The 20,537-nt window shown below is 44.0% G+C and overlaps 1 protein-coding gene across 1 annotated transcript; it reads left to right on the top strand.

Moving 5' to 3' along the window:
- The first annotated feature begins 2,270 nt into the window (after positions 1 to 2,270).
- LOC119271104 (putative F-box protein At4g22660) lies at positions 2,271 to 4,358 on the top strand. The gene has a single exon (XM_037553052.1). The coding sequence runs from the start codon at positions 2,607 to 2,609 to the stop codon at positions 3,990 to 3,992; it is 1,386 nt and encodes a 461-aa protein (XP_037408949.1). The 5' UTR covers positions 2,271 to 2,606; the 3' UTR covers positions 3,993 to 4,358.
- The last annotated feature ends 16,179 nt before the right edge of the window (positions 4,359 to 20,537 follow it).

Raw genomic sequence — 20,537 nt, 5'->3', positions numbered from 1 at the left:
AACTGGGACAAAATGGGCCTTATGAACCGGGATAATAGGCCCTTTTTCTACTAGTGATTGGAGGCTCCCAACGACACCACGAAGCTTCACCACAATGGAATATGGCTCCGCGGTGACCTCAACCGTCTAGGGTGCTCAAACACCCAAGAGTAACAAGATCCGCAAGGGATTAGTGGGGGGAGTCAAATTTCTCTTGGTGGAAGTGTAGATCGGGGCCTTCTCAACCAATCCCTAGAAAATCAACAAGTTTGATTGGCTAGGGAGAGAGATCGGACGAAAATGGAGCTTGGAGCAACAATGGAGCTTAGGGATGGAAGAGGTGGTCAACTCGGAGAAGAAGACATCCCTTATATAGTGGAAGAACAAATCCAACCGTTATCCACCAACTCAGCCTGCGAAGCACGGTACTACCGCGCCAGGACGCGGTACTACCGCAAGGGCACACGGTACTACCGCAAGCCACTGCGGTAGTACCGCCCATGCAGTAGTATCTAAACTAGCCCTGAAGCGATGAGGCAGAGGGCGGTAGAACCGCTGGCGCGGTATTACCGCTCCCCCTTGCGGTACTACCGCAAGGCAGGGATAGACTAGATTTGGGAAGGCACGGACGTATAAAAATACATCCGTGGCAACTTCCGCTGAGTTGGGATCTATGCAAAAATCTGACACGTTAGTACCGTAAGCCAGGAGCGGTACTACCGCGTGGGGCACGGATGTAAAAAATTACATCCGCCCCTATTGCTGCACATGCTGCTGAGCCTGGCCAGAGCGCACGGTACTACCGCGCCCCTAGCGCGGTACTACCGCGTAGGGCGCGGATGTAAAAAATTACATCCGCCCCTACTACCGCAAAAGCAGCAGCGCCTGGCCTGAGGCCACAGTACTACTACTCCAAGGAAGCGGTACTACCATGGGCACTTGCGGTACTACCGCGCCATAGGCCAGTACTACCGCAAGGGCCTGCGGTACTACCGCTCCTAGGAGCAGTACGACCGCATGCCCCAGTTCAGCAACAATCACGACATTTTGCATAGACAAGAAAAGATGGATGATGCTCCAAAGTGCCAAAGGAAAGGTGGTGCAAATGGAGTATACGTGTACGTGATGATTCCACCCAAACCTTGCCAAAGCGGATCCCCTCTTAATAGTACGGCTTCCCTACGACCCAAATCCACCAAAAAGAAACGTAGGGAAACACCGTGTTCAATAGTCTTCGAGGGGCACCACATCGTCTTGTGCCTAGTCATGATATATCTGAAATACTCAATGCACACGATTAGTCTGCCAAAGTATTGTCATTAATCACCAAAACAACTAAGGGATAAAAATGCCCTTACAAACAGGGAAGCAAAGGCGGCTATGGTACTATCATTAGTGAAATTAAGAAGAGAGTGGTAATGTTTAATTGTACCTTTACTTTTGAAGGACATGCTTCAAATATAGATGTTGATAGGTTAGCCAAGTTTTCGAATTCCCTTGATCAGGGAAGACATGTTTGCTTGATGCAACCACATGACCCCTTTTGTATTCCTCTCCATATGGAGTTTGAGTAATAAAACTTGGTGATACCCTTAAAAAAAGTTGCTTTCTCGTTACGAACAATGCTTCGAGGAGCTGGTCATTGAGGATGCCCCTTGCCAGGTTTCTTGTCTGAAGGTATATCCACACTCTACACTAGAACCACAGTCTTCCAGGAAGCAGGATGGACAGTCACCAATTCAGCATGGACAGCTTCTTTACTGGGTTTATTCATAAATATATGACATTTTGTGAGTTCAATTTGAACTGATAGAACGTCTTATAGAGGTATTATTAGTTTACAGAGAAAAATGCATTTTTTTTTCTTATCATGATCATGCTTTGTTCGTAGCTCCAGACGGTAAACCCCACGACCAAGATCGGGTAGCAGTGCCAGGACTGCCCCTTAGTCGATCCGAGAAGAGGGAGATCACTGGATTGGATCGGGGAGGGAAAAGAATCTCTATGTCGGTTTAGATCGCCGCCGAGAGGAGAGGAACCCTAACGAGAGGGAAAAAGTTACGTTCTGGCCAGTACACCGTAGGTTTTTTTTTTATCCTCTGGACGCCGAGACGGTAGGTGGAGTTGGCTTAAGTAGCGGAGTGGACTTGGGCTTCACTGGACCCAGTTGCGCCCGGGCACTCTGGAGCTGGGCTTGCGAAGCCTTTGTGGTCTGGCGTGGCCCGGCTGGTTACTTTCTGTCTGCGGCCCCACCGGCGACACCAACCGGACCACGGGCGGCGCCGCAACTACGCAGCACTCCGGCGCGAGTGGCGCCAAGGCTCTGCTCTTCTTCGTCCCAGCATCTCGCCGGCCTCCGGTTAGTAATCTGTCTTCTGCTCTTGCTGGGAATCCAGAGTTCGTACAAGTAAAGCAGAGCGGGACTCGGAATTCTTTCGCCAATCAACAAAAGGTCCGAATATTTTCAGTGTTCCAGTCTGGATTCGGATTTGCTTCATCTACTCGGAGTGGGGGTGATGCCTTGGACGGCGATCTATAAGTATAGCCCGGATCTGCCCAACATAGAGGCTCTGCTCTAACCAAGATTGCAGTTTTCCTGCCCAACAGAGAGGCTCTGCTCTGTTCCAATGGAGACCTGTAGCTTAGCAAGGATAATGAGATTGCAAGACCTAGCTATGTACGGCAGAATCTTCAGATCTTTGCCCAGGCTGCTGCTAGGCTTCCCTCCCAGCTCAATCAGGAAATTCTTCAGAGACCAACATGTTCATGTGGCACTGTCAGAGACCAAGATGGCGGCCACATTGCCGGAGCTGCCGCAGGACATCTTGATGGTTATCTTTGCCGCTCTCGAGATCCCCGACCTCGTGCGCGCTGGCTCGGTCTGTTCATCCTGGCACTCCGCATACGCCGAGCTACGCACCCTTGGGAAGTACAAGCAGGGCCAGACGCCTTGCCTGGTCTACACCTCTGAATCTGATCCTGATGATGTTTTGTCCCTCTACAGCCTCGCCGAGAAGAGGTCCTACAAGTTAACTCTGCCGCAGCCAGCTATCCGCAGCAGGTATTTGATTGGGTCCTCGCATGGCTGGCTTGTTACCGTCGACGAGAGATCTGAGATGCACCTTCTGAATCCAATCACATGTGAACAGATTGCTCTTCCTTCAGTGTCCACCATTGAGCATCTGAAGCCCATATTTGATGAGTATGGTGATGTCTGCAAGTATGAGATGTCAGGGCACACTGGATCGTACAGCAGTTATAATCCGCCATTCATCCTTGCTCTTGCCGAGCTCAGGGATAGACTCCAGTGGAAGGCGTTTGTATTTCCTGATACATCCACAGGAAGCTACATTGTGGTGCTCATCCACAACCCACAAGCTCAGCTCTCATTTGCAAAGGCAGGGGATGATAAGTGGACCTGGCTACCGCCTCATTATCTTCATGAGGACTGCATGTACAAGGATGGCATATTGTATGCAGTGAATACAAAAGGAGAAATCCACGCGTTCGATCTTAGTGGCCCTGTGGTCACTGTAAAGACGATTATAAGGGCACCTGAGCATTATGATTGTGATAGCAGATATATCGTTCAAGCTCCATGGGGCAGTCTGCTACTTGTGTTCAGAATAGTTCATGACCATGATTTAGAATATGAGTACTGGAAGACTACAGAAACTAAAATATGCGAGATTGATGCTCTGTGGAATAAAATTGAGCTAACCAATTGCTTGCGTGACCATGTGTTATTTCTTGGTCATAACCTATCGCTATGCATCAGTGCTGATGAATATCCTGCCCTCAAGGCAAATTGTTCCTATTTTACGGATGATAATTTTCTGTGGACAGTGGGATATAAGAATAATCATCGTGATGTGGGAATTCTTAAGTTGAATGATAAGAGCAGGGAAGAACTTGTGTCTCCTCAGCTTTGGTCCAACTGTCCGGCTCCAATGTGGATTACTCCTGATCTTAGAAAGATCAACGTGATGGGCTCAATGAGCCAACAACTCTGAAGTGAACTGCTACAGTCTCAATTAACATACGTGCAGTGCAGCAAGGCGGCACTACTCGAGTCTCGAGAGAGGTCTTGTCTGTGCTGCAAAAATGGCGGGTCGAGGGAGTGCTCAACATCAACATCCTTTTCTGCTCAGTCTTTTGATGATGCTGCTGGTGTGGTAATCAGAGATAATATATGCGGGTGTTTTCAGAAAATCATGGAGAAGATGGAATCATCTTGTAGTTACAACAATGTGACAGTTTTTATGTTCCAAATAGTTTGTAATAGTTTGCTCAAATACTGGACATATTTTGTTCATAATTTATTATAGTTTGGTGTTGTTATAGCATTATAACAGTGTTGTTTCCTACAACAATGGAAATAAAATATAAGAGCTCTCCGTTGTATCATTGCACAAAAGGAAATATTGTTCCCGTTTAATATTTTCCACTGTCGTTCATGAATGAACCACAAGGATCTGGTTGTAGTTTGAGAACCATAAGCATATAAACCCACACGATTTACATGTTTATACAGCAAGTCATATCTTTTATGCTACCAACATTTTGTTTCCTAGTACCACCAGGTCTATGGTAACCACCAATCAGCAGGCAGGTCGTGGCAGAAGTAGGTGTGCTCACGTAGGTCACGTAGGTAGCTATTCTGCAGTATCTCTTATATCCCTCCACAATCTCAGCGGGGACGGTCTCTCCATCGACAATCTGAGCATAGGTACGATACAAGATTAAAAAGCTGAACTGCATTAACAAATATACACAACTTATGTGCTATTGAAACGATTCTTTATCATTTGTGCAGATATGAGATGGAATGATAAAACAATGCAAAATCTTTTTATTTCAGATTCGCTTTCAGATATATGATGCATTATAAGATCTGATGTAATGAGTGAGTCACCAAAGAAAAGTGAAGCTTGAAAATTACGAGCAATAAATGGAATATTTAACAGTACCATTCTGTCAACAAAAGAAATGGAGAGGATTAAGATGGAAAACACAAACACAATTGTATCCAAGCATAGCAAACATAGTTTACCACCCAAGTATTTATGTTCAGGAAAACACCAGAAAGATCTGATAGAAAGCGTTCCAGAATTGTAAGCACTGGTTCAGGTATAATTGTTTGTTTTAGAGTAAGATAAACAGCAAAACTTGTTTTCCGAATTATTTGTTTCAGCAACTCCAGGAAATCAGTGTTCCTTCTGTATCTTTTCAATTTCCAAAACTTGGATATCAGACTCAAGTGTGAAGCTTTGACTCAAGGGTGAAACTTGGAAATCAGTGTTATTTTCAATTATCTGAAGGCAAAGGCAAGACAATATTCCAGAATATACCTGAACCAGTGCTTACAATTGCTGTGCGGGATACTTATTTCCTGGAATTACTGAAACAAATAATTGCACACAATATATCCAAAGAAATGACAATAAGTATCCTGATTACAAGGGAAACTGATTGACATATTGTCATTTCTTTGAATATCAACTGAATCAATTCATGCCATCTTTGTGGAGCAATACAAATCATTTTATTTCAGATATGTTATGCATTATAAGATCTAATGTAATGAGAGTCACCAAAGAAAAGTGAGGCTAGAAACAATTCCAGAAATCTTTTTATTTCGAATATATCACGCATTCGAGAAATGTACGCACTCATTCAGGTATATATAATGGTTCTGGCACCTAGTAAGATAAGCAGCAAAATAATTCCTGGTCATTACAACCGAGGCAGTTCCTGCTGCCTTTCATCAGAAGAGAGCATAATTCAATCTGAATTTTGTTAAATGACTCACATGAACTATCACTGATTAATAGATTACAAGGGAAAGAAATTAGTTCAGTTCTCTCATTTCTTTGGATATATCAGACTCAAGGATGAAACTTTGACTACATGGATTGTATTTTTTTTTCAATTTTCTGATGACAAATGTAGGGTTCTGAACATAAGTTAATCCAATGGATACAAGCAAACTAAGGCACAATCCTCTGGTATCTTCGTTTGCAAAATTAACAGAAGAACACTTTGTGGATAACTATGTTTTCCTATCACTGAATTTTAACTGAGTGCAAAGTTTTTGCTGCCCTTCATCAAAAGAGAGCTGCTGCAGTTCCAGCAAAGATTCTATGCATAATGCTATAAATTTTAACTAATTAACATAAATTCAGTTCTCATGCAACTACCAACGAATTCCAGCAAAGTCCATTTTATGGTTTGTGACTCAGTTTTGTGTTCTGAAACTATCACTGAAATTTCTGAAGGAAAGGCAACAGTCTGAAACTCTGAATTCGGGGAAGGAGAGGAATTGGATCATACCAGTGGCACTGGTGCGGGCGGCGAAGGCTGCGGCTCATCAAGAAGAGGAGCAGGAGGAGGGGGGATCACCCGGCGGCGGCGGCGCTTCTCCCAGTACAACCATGCCTTACCACGCCGCGGCACGGGGAGCAAGGTATTCTTCTTCTTGTTGATCACCGGCGCTGCTGCTGGCGGCGGCCGGCTCAACCACCCGTGCACGGACGCCACGCGCCCTGAAAGGCCTCGAAGATCCTCGCCACAAGCGGCCGCGGAAACCGGAGTCGGAGGGCCTCCAGCAAGCTCCTGAACCAGGCCGCGTCGGCCTGAGGCGGCACGTGAGCGGGGGCGGGGACGATCGCACGCCGGCGAGGGGCCACCTCGACCTGAGGCGGCTGGGCTGGCGCGCCTGCGAGCTGCAACGCGGTAGCCTGAGATGGCGCGACGTCTCCATGGAGCCGCCGCGTCGTTTCGACCTCGGGCTGGGTCGGCGGTGGTGGCGCGCCCGGGAGCTCCAGCGCGGCCACCCCGGACCCAGTCGGCGCGCCAGGGAGCTCCAGAGCGGACACCTTCGCCTTGCCGCGCTTCTTCCCGGCGCCCTGCTCCATTGGAGGGCCTCCAGGAAGCGTTTCTTGGCTTCTTGGTTGTCTTTTGTCTTCGCCCGTACGGCGAGGTGGAGCGGGAGGGGGCGACTCTGTTTTATTGGGGGCGAAGGGGGCAAAGGCCGGCCCGTTACAATTTATTTTTTGTGTAAATTAATATTTTTATAAATTGTTTTATTTTTTATACCAACACCTGAAATTTGTATGGGTGGGAAAACATTCCTTTAAAATATGTTTTACACCATAAATTTATTTCAAATAAATAAAGGACGTCCTTCTCAACTAAAAATGGTTGAATAAATTCAAATTCTTATTTTGGTACATAAAAATGCTCTGCATCTAACAACAGTTTTTTTGAACAGTATGTAAAAGACACTTTCCATTACTATTTTTTAATATAGATAAAATACTTCATATGAATTTGTTTGATTAACGACACTGCCACTCCTCAGTTCAACTTTTCTTCTTTTAAAGTGGTACCAAAGTATAGTCAGATATGCAAATAATGTCACCAATAGATTCTTTTTAGACAACCCTCTAAGCTTTATTGATTGATTAAAACATTCATGGTTACATAAGCCCCATCAGTATTTTAATTTTTAATTTCAAAAACATGTTTGAACAGAAAAACTTCCTTTGAATATCTTTACACCATAGAATTATTTCAAATAAAAATGGTCACGCTTCTCAACTAAAAATGGTTGCGTAACTTCAATTTTTTACTTTGGTACATAAAGATGCTCTACATCAAACAAAGTTTTTTAAACTATATCCTCATGTAAATGTTCATGTATGTAAAAGAAATTGCCCATGTTCTTTAAACAAATTGTAACATAGATAAAAAATTCATACAATTTGTTTTGTAAACAACACTGCCGCGCCTCAGCTCAAGGTTTCTCGTTCTAAAATTGTACCAAATTAAAGTTTTTTTTAAATCGCACCCTTATGAACCCACGCACTCACACCCTACCCCTATGAACACCTGCGAGAGACCGAGCCGGCATATATGTAAAAGAAACTGTCCATGTTCTATTTAAAAAAGATGTAATATAGATAAAAAATCATACAATTTTTTTATAAACAACACTACCACGCCTATGTTCAATTTTCCTTCTTCTACAGATAAAATAAAGCTTTCTTCTTCTAAAATGGCACCAAAACAAAGTATTTAGGTATGTACGGAAAGATTCCGACCGTCAGCTCCGCCGCCGTTCCGCCCCACCTTCGATGGCCTTTGTTTGGCCCATGGAGGTGTGAAGGATCTCCCCCACCGGCACGAAGGACCCCACTCTCGTTTTTGTTAGATTCAACATCTTGGTTAGTGTTGCATGGCGGTGGCAATGTCTCTGAATAGGAATAATGTCTTCCACGCTTGATCGCCATCCTGATGGTGTATTTAGCGTCGTCAGAGGGCGTGTGAAGGGAGCCTGCGGTGGCTGCCATTGGCAGCGGATTTCGTGCCAACGGAGGTGAAGACGAAGACAATACTGCGAGTTGCAGGAGGCGATGTTGGAGCTCTCCTACCGTGACACAGAGTCCATGGCGGTGGGCAATCTCAATGCCATTGCATACTCCCTGGTGAAGCTCCCCCACCGTCGCACGGTGTATGGCCTCCCTGGCATTTTGAGATTGCATTCGCAACTTCTCGAACAACTTCCGTGTCGCCATGGACCCAGAAGACCTCGAGCTCGCATGCTAGTACCCGTTGCTCATTGTCAGCTCCTTGGAGTGTGACTTTGTGGTGGGCTAGCGCCTGATCCGATGCATGTTCGGCTTCTTTGTCCGGCACTGGGGCACCGTCGGTACATGCTGCTGGACACATAGGATGCATACCGCGGACTCCCCTCGCCCCCACGTCACTTCAAAGGGAGCGACACGGGCGACCAAACGTATCCACCCCCGACGGCTTCTGCACCCTTCCTCTCCTCCTCGTCACCACCAGTGCCTGGGGCGTGAGGTGACACACAGGTGCCGGAATGTCACAACCAGCTTATATACCGGCTCGACGTGCCATGCCAAGGCCGTGCTCACGGGCCAGTAACATTGTTTGTTCGATTTGTCTTCGTCGTTTCGTCTCATTTTTATTTTTACTTCTATACCTTATGTAATATTTTCAAAAATCTCTAGAATACATATATTTCACAAAGAATTACTTCAGTTTTGAAACAAAAACAATTAGCGGTGTTAGAAAATGTTGATAGTATGCAAAAAGATGTTTCAAACGTATTTGAATTTTTTTAACACGTATTTATTTTTTTTCAAAAGCATGTGTTTAAAAAAGTGTTAACATGTATTTGAAAAATATCAAACATATATCAAATAAATGTTTCAAATGTATATGAAAAATTAGAAATGTGTATGGAAAAAGGTAGACTCCAAAACATGTATTCGAAAAAGTGTTAATTATTGTATTAAAACAATGTTAAATCATGTACTCCATCCGATACATATTACTCCCTCCATTTTTGTATACAAGGCCACAAACCCATATTACAGATACCAAGGTAAAGGTTAATGTTTTCTAAGTCAATGTTGCAAGTCAGCTTGTCTCCTTGTTTACCGTGTAAATTAATGTGTATTCTTTTCTTTCATGCACATCAAGCCAATGCTCCCACTCCCGCATGCATGCAAGGGATAGTTAATGTCCTCCTTTGCTAGTACTAAGCGGCAAACATTATTAATATTTGCATCGATTAGTGTTAGTGGCCTTGTATATCTGCAAATTGTTATTTTGATAGTGACCTTATATATAAAAATGGAGGGAGTACTTGTCGATTAAATGGATGTATCTAGATGCATTTGAGTGCTAGATACATCCGTTTGAGCGACAAGTAATATCGGTCGGAGAGGGTATTTAAAAAAATGTTAACTATGTATTTAAAAAATTAAGCATATATTTAAAAAATCGAAGTCATGAATTTTAAAAAAGTTAATCATGTACTTGAAAATTGTTAAGCATGTGTAACAATTTTTTTCTTATGTATACGCAAAAAAAATGTACAATATGTATGAAAAACAGTCATCAAAACATTTATCTGAAAAAAGATTAAACATGCATAAGAAAATTGTTCCTTTTGTTTACGGTAAAAAATGTACAATATGTATGAAAAAATAGACATCAAAACATATATCTAAAAAATATTAATGTATTTTAAAAATATTAAACATGTATTAGACAAATATTTCTTATGTATACGGAAAATGCGCAATTTATATGAAGAACAATAGACATCAAAACATATATCTAAAAAAAGTAAATCAAGTATTTGAGAAATGATAAACAAGTATCGAAAGTTCCTACTGTATACGAAAAGTGTAAAATCGGTATGAAAAGAAAAGGTAGACCTCAAAACATTTATGTATTTTAAAATTGTTCATCATGTATTTTAAAAATGTTAACCATGTATAAAAATGTTCATGTTATATATGGACAATGTACAAAATGTACGAAAATGAAAAAAAAAAGCCAATGAAAACTAGAAACAGAAAAAATAACCAAGAAAATAGAAAACCAGAGAAACCAATGCAAAACAGTGGAACATAGTGAAAAATGAAAAAAAAACATGAAAGAAACAAATAAAACCAAAGCAAAAAAGAAAAGGATAAATAAAAAGGGATAAAAAGGAAAAAAAATAAAAGGCCAAGAAAACGATGCAAAAGAGTGAACGTAGTAAAAAATGTTGCCAGGCCCAGTACTGTAGCGACAGAAAAATGCCGAGAGAAGCATACGTCTCGCTACAAGCAAGATATATAGCTCTTGTGCAAACGAACCGGTGCCTTTCCGGTTCGCAGCAGCAAACCAAGGCTGGCGCAAACCAGCACAACCCTATCTCTCGTTTATAGCAAGATGAATCGCCCGCTCACCTCAAGGGGTTTCCTCCCGCCGTAGTTACCAAGCCAGCCCATTGCTGTCCTTTTTCTCTGTTTGATCCATGGGAGATGCTCGCGTGTGTTCGCTCACTCATTTCTTCTGAGTTTTTTCCTTTTCGTTTTCTTTTCAGTTTCTTTTATTTAATTTTTATTTTGGTTTTCTCTGTTTCTTCACCGGTTTCTTTATTTATTTTTGTTTTTTCAACAATTTTATTTGTTTCTTTATGTTTTTATTGGTTTTTTATGTATTTTCTCCCCTTTTTCTTGGTTTTCACTTATTATTTGCTTTTTTTTTCTTCATTCATCGGTTTTCTTCGTTTTCCTTTTGTTTCTTTCTTGATTTTCATTGTTTCTATTATTTTGCACTATTTCTTTCTTGATTTTCATTGTTTCTATTATTTTGCACTGGTTTCTTTCGTGATTTTCATTGTTTCTATTATTTTGCACTGGTTCCTTTGGTTTCCTTATTATTTTTATGTTTCTTTCATTTTCTTTGTTCCTTCTTTGGTTTCCTTTTTTCCTTCATTTTCGTTTGTTTCTCTTTTTGGTGTCCATCATTTTTTCTTTCTCTTTTCATATATAACAGGAATATTTCTTTAAACATGTTCAACATTTTGTTCAAATACATAATATATTTTTATATACATGTTGAATTTTAAAAAAAATACATGTTTAACATTCTTTTCAAACATATATTTTTATATCAACATTTTTTCATACGTATTGACATTCCTTTTATACACCGGGAACATTGTATACACACATTTAGCACTTTTCAATTGCATGATTAAGATTTTTTAACGCATATTATTTTATGTCTACTTTTTGCATACACACTATACATTTTATATACATCAGGAATATTTTTATATTCATGTTTAACATTTTTAAATATATGATTACTTTTTTAGACGTGTCTTTTTTATGTCTACTTTTTTTGTATGAACAATTGTACATTTTTTTATACACTAGGATTTTTTTAATATACACATTTATCATTTTTCAGATACATGATTAAAACCAAACCCTGGTTCCCCATTTCCAAATCCCTCCTAGACAGACCAAAACCCACTTGCGCTCAAGCCGCCGGCCATGGAGGAGGCGCCCGAAACGCGTGCTCCCAAGAGGCGTAGATCTGTTGGAGAACCACCGGGGGCAGGTGCAGCAACTTCAGAAGCGAGGTGTGGTGAAGGCTCTATTTTTGGACATCATCAGCCACCATCGTCTCCCTCCTCTCCCACCAAGGACGGCGCGCACACTCAGGCCCTCTCTCACCGTTGGCGTCCCCTCTAGCTCTCATCCAATGCATCGCTCAACCTCGCGGCAGACCAGAGTCTCTCCGCCAGTGACTCACGTGCCGTGCTGGTCTCTAGAATCCTCTCCGGCCATCCCGGCCTAGCCCACCTCTTCTCGCTCCTTATTTCCCTCTAGCCCGACATCTTGGGCGTGGTTGACAGATGGTTTCGCTCTAGGTCCCTCGTGGGCCTCCAGGACCTCGAGGTCTCCAACCTATAGTGGGAGCACTGTTTGCTGCTCGTGCCATCGCCTGTGCTGATCTGCTTCGCACCGATGTTCCGTGCTCATGCTTTGGGACTGCCAATTCCCTGACATGGTAGTGCCGCTCGCTTTTTCGCGCCTGAAAAAGCTCCTCATGCACAATGCCAGTATCTCGAAGGACTGCCTCCAAGGCAATATCTCTAGATGCACCGTTTCACTGCACAAAATGGGATTGGGCCGTCTTTGCATCAGCTCCCCGACTATAAGTCCATCAGAACTGGTCTTGGGAATCATCCTAGCCAAATATAGTGAGCAATCATAGAAGGCCGGGACATTTTGAAGTTGGGTCTTATCAGAAGGATTGGTAATTAATGGGGCGACAATGAACATATGGGTTGGTAACCGGATACCGAGAAATGTTATGATGATGACTTATGGGAGGCGTGACAGTTCCACTATAGAGTTAGTAATCGACCTTATTGACCATACGTCAGCAACATGGCATATGACGAAGCTTGAGGAAGTGTATCTCCCAATTGACATTCCAGCTATAATAAGCATCCTTTTATGCACTAGCGATATGTCAAACACTTGGGCCTGGAACTTTGAGAAAAGCGGAACCTTCATGGTGAAGGAAATATGCCCTAGAGGCAATAATAAATTTATTATTTATTTCCTTATATCATGATAAATGTTTATTATTCATGCTAGAATTGTATTAACCGGAAACATAATACTGTTGGGGAACGTAGTAATTTCAAAAAATTTCCTACGCACACGCAAGATCATGGTGATGCATAGCAACGAGAGGGGAGAGTGTTGTCTACGTACCCTCGTAGAGGAAGTAGTCGTACGTCTTCCCAATCCGACCGATCCAAGCACCATTACTCCGGCACCTCCGAGTTCTTAGCACACGTACAGCTCGATGACGCTCCCCGGGCTCCGATCCAGCAAAGCATCGGGGATGAGTTCCGTCAGCACAACGGCGTGGTGACGATGATGATGTTCTACCGATGCAGGGCTTCGCCTAAGCACTGCAACGATATGACCGAGGTGGAATATGGTGGAGGGGGGCACCGCACACGGCTAAGGAACGATCACGAGGATCAATTGTGTGTCTAGGGCTGCCCCCTGCCCCCGTATATAAAGGAGCAAGGGGGGAGGCCGGCCGACCCCTATAGGCGCGCCAGGAGGAGTCCTCCTCCTAGTAGGAGTAGGACTCCTACTAGGAGGGGGAAAGAGGTGGAGAGGGAGAGGGAAAGGGGGGGCGCCGCCCCCCTCTCCTAGTCCAATTCGGACCAGGGGGGAGGAGGCGCGCGACCCACCTCTGGCAGCCCCTCTCTCTCTCTCCACTAAGGCCCATATGGCCCATTACTTCTCCCGGGGGGGGGGGGGTTCCGGTAACCCTCCGGCTCTCCGGTTTTCTCCGAAATCACCCGGAACACTTCCGGTGTCCGAATATAGCCGTCCAATATATCAATCTTTATGTCTCGACCATTTCGAGACTCCTCGTTATGTCCGTGATCACATCCGGGACTCCGAACTAACTTCGGTACATCAAAATGCACATAATAACTGTCATCGTAACGTTAAGCGTGCGGACCCTACGGTTCGAGAACAATGTAGACATGACTGAGACAAATCTCCGGTCAATAACCAATAGCGGGACCTGGATGCCCATATTGGCTCCTACATATTCTACGAAGATCTTTATCGGTCAGACCGCATAACAACATACGTTGTTCCCTTTGTCATCGGTATGTTACTTGCCCGAGATTCGATCGTCGGTATCCAATACCTAGTTCAATCTCGTTACCGGCAAGTCTCTTTACTCGTTCCGTAATACATCATCTTGCAACTAATTTATTAGTTGCAATGCTTGTAAGGCTTATGTGATGTGCATTACCGAGAGGGCCCAGAGATACCTCTCCGACAATCGAAGTGACAAATCCTAATCTCGAAATACGCCAACCCAACATCTACCTTTGGAGACACCTCTAGAGCTCCTTTATAATCACCCATTTATGTTGTGACGTTTGGTAGCACACAAAGTGTTCCTCCGACAAACGAGAGTTGTGTTGGGGAACGTAGCACAAATTCAAAATTTTCCTACATGTCACCAAGATCTATCTATGGAGAGACCAGCAACGAGTAGAAAGAGAATGCATCTACATACCCTTGTAGATTGCTAAGCGGAAGCGTTCAAGTGAACGGGGTTGATGGAGTCATACTCGTCGTGATTCAAATCACCGATGATCCTAGTGCCGAACGAATGGCACCTCCGCGTTCAACACACGTACAGCCCGGTGACGTCTCCCACGCCTTGATCCAGCAAGGAGAGAGGGAGAGGTTGAGGAAGACTCCATCCAACAGCAGCACAACGGCGTGGTGGTGGTGGAGGAGCGTGGCAATCCAGCAGGGCTTCGCCAAGCACCATGGGAGAGGAGGAGTAGGAAGAGAGGTAGGGCTGTGCCAGAACTTCGTGTATAGCTCCCATGCGCCTCCCCACTATATATAGGGGTGGAGGGGCTGGTTTCTTGCCCTCCAAGTCCATTGGGGAGTTGGCCAAGGTGGGAGGAAAGAAATCTCATTATTTCCTTCCCCACCGATTGTTATCCCCCCCTTTTTAGGGATCTTGATCTTATCCCTTCGGGATATGATCTTATTCCTTCTAAGGGGGGATCTTGGTGCGCCTTGACCAGGGGTGTGGGGCCTTGCCCCCACTACCCACGTCCATGTGGGTCCCCCCATGCAGGTGGGCCCCACTCCGGAACCTTCTAGAACCTTCCCGGTACAATACCGAAAAATCCCGAACATTTTCCGGTGGCCAAAATAGGACTTCCCATATATAAATCTTTACCTCCGGACCATTCCGGAACTCCTCGTGACGTCCGGGATCTCATCCGGGACTCCGAACAACATTCGCTAACCACATACAAACTTCCTTTATAACCCTAGCGTCATCGAACCTTAAGTGTGTAGACCCTACGGGTTCGGGAGACATGTAGACATGACCGAGACGTTCTCCGGTCAATAACCAACAGCGGGATCTGGATACCCATGATGGCTCCCACATGTTCCACGATGATCTCATCGGATGAACCACGATGTCAAGGACTTAATCAATCCCGTATTCAATTCCCTTTGTCTATCGGTATGTTACTTGCCCGAGATTCGATCGTCGGTATCCAATACCTTGTTCAATCTCGTTACCGGCAAGTCACTTTACTCGTTCTGTAACACATCATCCCGTGATCAACTCCTTGGTCACATTGCGCATATGATGATGTCCTACCGAGTGGGCCCAGAGATACCTCTCCGTTTACACGGAGTGACAAATCCCAGTCTCGATCCGCATAAAACAATAGATACTTTCGGAGATACCTATAGTGCACCTTTATAGTCACCCAGTTACGTTGTGACGTTTGATACACCCAAAGCACTCCTACGGTATCCAGGAGTTACACGCTCTCATGGTCGAAGGAAGAGATACTTGACATTGGCAAAGCTCTAGCAAATGAACTACACGATCTTTTGTGCTAGTCTTAGGATTGGGTCTTGTCCATCACATCATTCTCCTAATGATGTGATCCCGTTATCAACGACATCCAATGTCCATAGCCAGGAAACCATGACTATCTGTTGATCACAACGAGCTAGTCAACTAGAGGCTCACTAGGGACATATTGTGGTCTATGTATTCACACGTGTATTACGATTTCCGGATAATACAGTTATAGCATGAATAAAAGACAATTATCATGAACAAGGAAATATAATAATAATACTTTTATTATTGCCTCTAGGGAATATTTCCAACAAGTTACATAATCTCATAGTCATAGGAACATGTATAAGTCATGAAGAAAGCAATAGCAACATACTAAACGATCGGGTGCTAAGCTAATGGAATGGGTCATGTCAATCAGATCATTCAACTAATGATGTGACCTCGTTAATCAAATAACAACTCTTTGTTCATGGTTAGGAAACATAACCATCTTTGATTAACGAGCTAGTCAAGTAGAGGCATACTAGTGACACTCTGTTTGTCTATGTATTCACACATGTATTATGTTTCCGGTTAATACAATTCTAGCATGAATAATAAACATTTATCATGATATAAGGAAATAAATAATAACTTTATTATTGCCTCTAGGGCATATTTCCTTCAGTCTCCCACTTGCACTAGAGTCAATAATCTAGATTACACAGTAATGATTCTAACACCCATGGAGCCTTGGTGCTGATCATGTTTTTGCTTGTAGAAGAGGCTTAGTCAACGGGTCTGCAACATTCAGATCCGTATGTATCTTGCAAATCTCTATGTCTCCCACCTGGACTAGATCCCGGATGGAATTGAAGCGTCTCTTGATGTGCTTGGTTCTCTTGTGAAATCTGGATTCCTTTGCCAAGGCAATTGCACCAGTATTGTCACAAAAGATTTTCATTGGACCCGATGCACTAGGTATGACACCTAGATCGGATATGAACTCCTTCATCCAGACTCCTTCGTTTGCTGCTTCCGAAGAAGCTATGTACTCCGCTTCACATGTAGATCCCGCTACGACGCTTTGTTTAGAACTGCACCAACTGACAGCTCCACCATTTAATGTAAACACATATCCGGTTTGCGATTTAGAATCGTCCGGATCAGTGTCAAAGCTTGCATCAACGTAACCTTTTACGATGAGCTCTTTGTCACCTCCATATACGAGAAACATATCCTTAGTCCTTTTCAGGTATTTCAGGATGTTCTTGACCGCTGTCCAGTGATCCACTCCTGGATTACTTTGGTACCTCCCTGCTAAACTTATAGCAAGGCACACATCAGGTCTGGTACACAGCATTGCATACATGACAGAGCCTATGGCTGAAGCATAGGGAACATCTTTCATTTTCTCTCTATCTTCTGCAGTGGTCGGGCATTGAGTTTGACTCAACTTCACACCTTGTAACACAGGTAAGAACCCTTTCTTTGCTTGATCCATTTTTAACTTTTTTAAAATCTTGTCAAGGTATGTGCTTTGTGAAAGTCCAATTAAGCGTCTTGATCTATCTCTATAGATCTTTATGCCTAATATGTAAGCAGCTTCACCAAGGTCCTTCATCGAAAAACTCTTATTCAAGTATCCCTTTATGCTATCTAGAAATTCTATATCATTTCCAATCAGTAATATGTCATCCACATATAATATCAGATATGCTATAGAGCTCCCACTCACTTTCTTGTAAATACAGGCTTCTCCGAAAGTCTTATAAAACCAAATGCTTTGATCACACTATCAAAGCGTTTATTCCAACTCCGAGAGGCTTACACCAGTCCATAAATGGATCGCTGGAGCTTGCACACTTTGTTAGCTCCCTTTGGATCGACAAAACCTTCCGGTTGCATCATATACAACTCTTCTTCCAGAAATCCATTCAGGAATGCAGTTTTGACATCCATCTGCCAAATAAAATGCGGCAATTGCTAACATGATTCGGACAGACTTAAGCATCGCTACGGGTGAGAAGGGTCTCATCGTAGTCAACCCCTTGAAATTGTCGAAAACCTTTTGCAACAAGTCGAGCTTTGTAGACAGTAACATTACCGACAGCGTCAGTCTTCTTCTCGAAGATCCATTTATTCTCAATTGCTTGCCGATCATCGGGCAAGTCAACCAAAGTCCATACTTTGTTCTCATACATGGATCCCATCTCAGATTTCATGGCTTCAAGCCATTTTGCAGAATCTGGGCTCACCATCGCTTCTTCATAGTTCGTAGGTTCATCATGATCTAGTAGCATGACTTCCATAACAGGATTACCGTACCACTCTGGCGCGGATCTCACTCGGGTTGATCTACGAGGTTCAGTAGTATCTTGATCTGAAGTTTCATGATCATTATCATTAGCTTCCTCACTGACCGGTGTAGGTGTCAGTGAAATAGTTTTCTGTGATGTACTACTTTCTAATAATGGAGCAGGTACAGTTACCTCGTCAAGTTCTACTTTCCTCCCACTCACTTCTTTCGAGAGAAACTCCTTCTCCAGAAAGTTTCCGAATTTAGCAACAAAAGTCTTGCCTTCGGATTTGTGATAGAAGGTGTATCCAATAGTTTCCTTTGGATATCCTATGAAGACACATTTCTCCGATTTTGGGTTCGAGCTTATCAGGTTGAAGCCTTTTCACATAAGCATCGCAGCCCCAAACTTTCAGAAACGACAACTTTGGTTTCTTGCCAAACCACAGTTCATAAGGCGTCGTCTCAACGGATTTTGATGGTGCCCTATTTAACGTGAATGCGGCCGTCTCTAGAGCGTATCCCCAAAACGATAGCGGTAAATCAGTAAGAGACATCATAGATCGCACCATATCTAGTAAAGTACGATTACGACGTTCGGACACACCATTACGCTGTGGTGTTTTGTCATCGGTATGTTACTTGCCCGAGATTCGATCGTCGGTATCCAATACCTAGTTCAATCTCGTTACCGGCAAGTCTCTTTACTCGTTCCGTAATACATCATCTTGCAACTAATTTATTAGTTGCAATGCTTGTAAGGCTTATGTGATGTGCATTACCGAGAGGGCCCAGAGATACCTCTCCGACAATCGAAGTGACAAATCCTAATCTCGAAATACGCCAACCCAACATCTACCTTTGGAGACACCTCTAGAGCTCCTTTATAATCACCCATTTATGTTGTGACGTTTGGTAGCACACAAAGTGTTCCTCCGACAAACGAGAGTTGTGTTGGGGAACGTAGCACAAATTCAAAATTTTCCTACATGTCACCAAGATCTATCTATGGAGAGACCAGCAACGAGTAGAAAGAGAGTGCATCTACATACCCTTGTAGATTGCTAAGCGGAAGCGTTCAAGTGAACGGGGTTGATGGAGTCATACTCGTCGTGATTCAAATCACCGATGATCCTAGTGCCGAACGGACGGCACCTCCGCGTTCAACACACGTACAGCCCGGTGACGTCTCCCACGCCTTGATCCAGCAAGGAGAGAGGGAGAGGTTGAGGAAGACTCCATCCAACAGCAGCACAACGGCGTGGTGGTGGTGGAGGAGCGTGGCAATCCAGCAGGGCTTCGCCAAGCACCATGGGAGAGGAGGAGTAGGAAGAGAGGTAGGGCTGTGCCAGAACTTCGTGTATAGCTCCCATGCGCCTCCCCACTATATATAGGGGTGGAGGGGCTGGTTTCTTGCCCTCCAAGTCCATTGGGGCGTTGGCCAAGGTGGGAGGAAAGAAATCTCATTATTTCCTTCCCCACCGATTGTTATCCCCCCCCTTTTTAGGGATCTTGATCTTATCCCTTCGGGATATGATCTTATTCCTTCTAAGGGGGGATCTTGGTGCGCCTTGACCAGGGGTGTGGGGCCTTGACCCCACTACCCACGTCCATGTGGGTCCCCCCATGCAGGTGGGCCCCACTCCGGAACCTTCTAGAACCTTCCCGGTACAATACCGAAAAATCCCGAACATTTTCCGGTGGCCAAAATAGGACTTCCCATATATAAATCTTTACCTCCGGACCATTCCGGAACTCCTCGTGACGTCCGGGATCTCATCCGGGACTCCGAACAACATTCGGTAACCACATACAAACTTCCTTTATAACCCTAGCGTCATCGAACCTTAAGTGTGTAGACCCTACGGGTTCGGGAGACATGTAGACATGACCGGGACGTTCTCCGGTCAATAACCAACAGCGGGATCTGGATACCCATGATGGCTCCCACATGTTCCACGATGATCTCATCGGATGAACCACGATGTCAAGGACTTAATCAATCCCGTATTCAATTCCCTTTGTCTATCGGTATGTTACTTGCCCGAGATTCGATCGTCGCTATCCAATACCTTGTTCAATCTCGTTACCGGCAAGTCACTTTACTCGTTCCGTAACACATCATCCCGTGATCAACTCCTTGGTCACATTGCGCATATGATGATGTCCTACCGAGTGGGCCCAGAGATACCTCTCCGTTTACACGGAGTGACAAATCCCAGTCTCGATCCGCATAAAACAATAGATACTTTCGGAGATACCTGTAGTGCACCTTTATAGTCACCCAGTTACGTTGTGACGTTTGATACACCCAAAGCACTCCTACGGTATCCAGGAGTTACACGCTCTCATGGTCGAAGGAAGAGATACTTGACATTGGCAAAGCTCTAGCAAATGAACTACACGATCTTTTGTGCTAGTCTTAGGATTGGGTCTTGTCCATCACATCATTCTCGTAATGATGTGATCCCGTTATCAACGACATCCAATG

Source organism: Triticum dicoccoides, chromosome 3A, assembly GCF_002162155.2.
Source record: "Triticum dicoccoides isolate Atlit2015 ecotype Zavitan chromosome 3A, WEW_v2.0, whole genome shotgun sequence".
NCBI lineage: Eukaryota > Viridiplantae > Streptophyta > Magnoliopsida > Poales > Poaceae > Triticum > Triticum dicoccoides.
Note: the sequence above shows the minus strand (reverse complement) of the source record. Positions and strands in the feature narration are given on the sequence as shown.